Below are 4,899 nucleotides of genomic sequence, written 5' to 3'. Positions count from 1 at the left end.
AACAAAAGTTGAAGCATAAACACAGCGTAAACCATTGTGTGAAGACGAACTACACGAGGACAAATGCAAAATGTCCAGTCTACTTTAAAGTGCTTAGTCGGTAGACAAGGAAAAAGGAAGTAGCCTTTTTGTTCGTTCTTTAACATGTGGCATATAATGCCAATAAAGCAGAATTAACACGTTGTACTTTTTTTTTTTTTTTTTTCTTCTTCTTCTGATTCGCCTGTGCTTCTCCTCCTAACATGACGGACAAAACCCTTTTCATCTCATTCCTGTCAGTTTGCTTCCTCAAATATCTGCTTTGTAGCTCAATACATATTTACGAATTTAACAAAAGGGAGTTGCTAAAAATTTATGAAGAGTCCACTGGGGATGATTTGGCTTTAGGAAAAAATACGCTGGACGCGGAAGACGTATTTCACAATTTGAAGCTACTTTCCATATGCAATAGCAACAGAAATAATTTTGTTAAGCATATTTCCAACTTGGTTTGTAAAAATATTTTCTTTTCATCTTATGTAAGAATAACAAAGGTGGATGTCCTCTATGGGGACATGGTTCACTCGAAGGGATCCAAACATGTGAAGGAAATAAACTTCGTCTGTAAATATTACATATATGACAATTCATACGAAATTGTAAAATGTAATGATGGTAAGGATGCACTACATCCTCTCTACATAGGGTTCGACATAGAAAGGAGGAGAAGTGATGAAGAAAAAAGAGTAAGCAATCATGGCGACTTTATGCAATCAAACCATTTGATAACTTCCGAAAAAACGCTCTCTGTGGATAGTGGGGAAGAAGCTGATAAATCTACAGAGAAGAACACCAAGGGGGTGATAACTTCAAGTGTGGGGACCCACAATGGGGACTATTTATGCAAATTAAAATTGAATGTTCATTCTTACTTAACCGAGGCAGAAAAGGTTATGCTAAAAATTTTAATCGGCTTGTGCATCAAATTGGGATACAAAAGGCAGATCTTGTTCACAGAAAATGTGCACTCCTTGGTTAAACATTACGAACATAACCAACTTAAGGATACCCTTTTCAGTCTCCAGTTCGATGTGCATTATAGCAAATTTTACTCCACTAATGATGTGTACAGTATAGAAGGTGAAAATTCGTTTATTAATGATGAGAGAAAGATGGACAGAGAAAGGGGCATCCCCAAAATGCACTTCAAATTTTTTGCTAACAAATCGTATTTGCTGTGGAGAGGGATAGAACAAAAAAGGGAAGTTTTTAATTATAAATTTCGCGAGTTGATAAGTCTGCTAAATCGGATCAACTACAAAGAAAGGATTAAAGCATGCTACATGAACGAGTTGTATGTTCAATACGAGGAGGATGAACTGTATATGAGGAAGAGTCTGTCTAGCAAGCTAACCAAGCAATCAGCTGAAAAAACGAAACATCAAAACCGTTTGAGATTGCAGGAGAAAAACACATCGGGAAATTATATTTTAGTGGAAGCACTCGAACACTTCTGCGGAGAGGACGCCGCATCTTTTGAAGACTGCGTCAGCAATGTGATGTCATCCTCCACGCTGGACGAGAAGGGAAAAAGCATTATGCACCACTTCTTATATAGCAACTTTTTATGCGTCGAAAAATGCCCCCCAAATGAAGAAGAAATAAACGTATTTGGACATGACATGGTCAGAAAAAAATTACAGCAGTATATCAGTCAGAGCAGCTCCTTACCATTTAGGAGGAATACTTTTTCCGAAAAGATAAAAAACAAAATTAAGAAAAAAAAAATACCTAGTGACGTTCTGCTCCCTCGGGATGAAAACATACAAAAGGAGTTCTTCGAAAATGTTATCTTCTCCACCGATCTTGACTCTATAAAATCGTTATTAAAGGATGAATTAGACAAACTAAATGTGAAGGATAATGTGGAACATAGAATTTGCAATATTGGGAAGTACGTGAGGTACCATGAAAAGCTGTACATAAGGGACTACCAAAGGAGGAAGAGTAGAATGCTGTACGAGTTTGGCATATTAAGGGGTTCCTTTTGGAGTAACCTGAAAGGTGCTCGAAGGTGGAATTGGGGGAAAGGGGAGAAACAGGCGGAAACCGGTGGAGACTTTAATTTTGCGATAAAAAATTCTCATGGAGGTGTTGCCAACACGGGGGCACCAACAGGTACTTCCCAAAGTGGTGATAAGCATCACGGGGTTGGAGATCGAAGGACGAACGGGATGGATGGAAGCAAAGACGTAGACATTATTCCCCCCCGGTTCATTGTCGAACCAGGAGGAAAAAAAATCCACATACTGCAAAGCGAGTACGAGTATGACGTTTTGCGGGACGTGTATCGAACTGATCAGGCGAACCGGAGAAGTGGTGAGAAGGAGAGTCACCTCTCTAGGGACAGAGCAGTCAGAAGAAACGAATTTTTTAGCCTTTTTCACCATAGGGAGGGTCATTATAAGTTTGTTATCAAAAATGTTCCCACCAAATTGAGAGAACTTTTGCAGAAAAGTGGAAACCATCGGGGCGGTGGAATCCACCCGCGCGGTGGCAATGAATGGGAGACAGACCCATATCCCTTCTCATACAGGAACTTGCGATTCGCATGCAGCACAGACGGGACATGGCCATATGGCAGAAGAGAGGTGGCCTTTTTTAAAAACGGGAGCGTCCACTGCGAAGCGGAATTTCAAAACGAGTTATCAGTGAGCAGAACCCCCCGAAATGGGAAGCAATCACTTGGGCATTCACCAAGGGGGGTACTAATAAAAAGTAGCGACCTGAGGAGCAAAATTGTGGAGAGGAATTCTATTGACAAAAGGAACGTACCCCTGAAGAGTGAAAAAAAAAAGAAGGCTCTCTTTTTACATCCAGAAAGTGTGCTATACGAAAAGGAAGAAATATATTTTGCTGAAAATCCAGGCGTCAAAAGTGAAGTTATCGGGTTTGTTCTTTACCATGATGTGTGCACAGTCTGGTACTTGGGGCAAGACACACATCCCGTTAACTCCCCTTTCTTGGGGAGCGACCTGCTGGAGATGATATTTGGCTATTGTATTTTACACGGGTTTAGAAAAATGAGAGTAAAAAATGAATCCTTAAATTACGAAACTGGGATAAGGACATCATTTATTGAGATCCTACTTAATGGGAAAACAGCACTTGAACATTTAGGGTTAAGACTTACAAATGTAGCGAAATTTTCTAAAGAACTATATTATGTCATCACTGGGTATACATGGAAAAGTGATTTGGTACTATCACCTATGGTAAGGTTTGAAAATAATTTGTACATAAATCATGACATAGAGGAGCGATTTTTCCATTACGTGAACAAAACGTGTAGGAATATGCTCCACAAGTTATCCTTCACTTGTGAAGAAAATTATTATCCTTATAAAAATTGTTATGACATCTACCCATCTGTGCGAAGGAGTCAAAATAATCTTTGTCATTTCGAACTGAATCCCATATACAAAGAATTAAAGGAGCTCTTTCCAGACTCTTGTAATATTGGCCAACGCATTAGAAAATGCTATGAGGAGATACAAAAAAATATTGTCTGCACACATAACGGTGAAGAAGGAGAAGAAGGAGAAGAAGAAGGATGCAAGTACTACAACTTTATTGTAAATACATTCATAAAGCCGAGGAGGAAAACGTCCTTTTTTATTTATCACAATATGTATGTGCAGGAATATCTATCAAAAAAATCCTACCCCTATTACTTACTGCTCAGTGAGGTCATAAAAAATGAAGAAAATAACATACTCGAAAAAGGCAACTATGATTTAGTAGCCGATGCACAGACGCACCTCTTCTTAAATCACGTTTTGCAAAACTCTACCTTTTTTATCTTTTGGAATTTCTCCACTGAATTTTGGAAAAGGCTTCGGTACATCCAAGCGAGTCCAACCGGGGGTACTTCCACACCGCAGAAAGGGCAAGCCGTGTTTTGCCCCATGGCCTATGCGTACGAATTTGTGGAGCACCTCGACACGTTTTATGTCAGGGAGTAGGCACGAAAGGGGTAAACTGGGAGGGGTAGTCACACTGTGGGAGGATGGCGATTCGTGGTGTACTACGTCACAAAGAGATGCAATTCGAAGGGTGGTCCTTTAGTGCAAGAAAAAAAATGACTCCTTCCACTATATCCACAGAAATGGCGAGTGTTCCTGGTTTCCCCTGTTCTGCTTCTCGTTGAAAGTGCTTCCAAGGGGGACTCCCCAAAACGCTGTTCGCGGATTTTTTTTACAATCCTAAGGCATGCATACATAGGTTCCGAGTCGGAATAGGCACTTGCTGATGTAGCACCGCATTTCCATGGTAGAAGTAAATTCCCAACGTAGCTAGGGGTACTCCTCTGACACCTTTCCCGCACATTAGTGTAGGCCCCCCGTTTTTATTTTAACCTATTGATATACATGTACGCATGTGTAGAAGTGCAGCATGTAGTGGGGGGCAGACACGGCAAAATGGACTGGTAAAATGAAGTGGCCAAATTGGCGAAAGTTACCATTAAATTCCTGTTTGAACGATTACTATTTCGCGAGAACGGCCCCTAGTGCACCTACTTTGATATTCCACGGCGGTCCGCAGCAAAATTGCAGACGTACCCATGTAGCGAACCAGATGTAGGTCGGGTAAAAAAAAATCATCAAGTGAAGAAAACAAACCCGAAATTAATATGCCTTGTGGGTCGAAAGGAAATAGGAGGTAATTGTAAAAATTGCCTAAAATTGGTTAAAATTGCTTAAAAGGCGCGTAAAGCCTTGTGGGGGAAGACCCTTTTTCCCCACTTTGTTTTATTTCCGATTTTACGGAATGGAATAAAAGGCAAATCTGTTGAATGTGCGTAATGATAGCGAGCGCGCTGATAAACAGTGAAGAGAAACAGCAAAATTGGGAGAAGGC

At 40.4% G+C, this 4,899-nt stretch overlaps 1 protein-coding gene across 1 annotated transcript; it reads left to right on the top strand.

Moving 5' to 3' along the window:
• Nucleotides 1–242: 242 nt before the first annotated feature.
• PCYB_142900 (hypothetical protein) lies at nucleotides 243–4,004 on the top strand (the record flags this gene model as incomplete). Its single annotated transcript, XM_004224761.1, has 2 exons — nucleotides 243–654; nucleotides 685–4,004. The coding sequence occupies 2 exons, from the start codon at nucleotides 243–245 to the stop codon at nucleotides 4,002–4,004; spliced, it is 3,732 nt and encodes a 1,243-aa protein (XP_004224809.1).
• Between the last annotated feature and the right edge of the window lie 895 nt (nucleotides 4,005–4,899).

The sequence above is a fragment of the Plasmodium cynomolgi genome, chromosome 14, assembly GCF_000321355.1.
Source record: "Plasmodium cynomolgi strain B DNA, chromosome 14, whole genome shotgun sequence".
Lineage (NCBI taxonomy): Eukaryota > Apicomplexa > Aconoidasida > Haemosporida > Plasmodiidae > Plasmodium > Plasmodium cynomolgi.
Note: the sequence above shows the minus strand (reverse complement) of the source record. Positions and strands in the feature narration are given on the sequence as shown.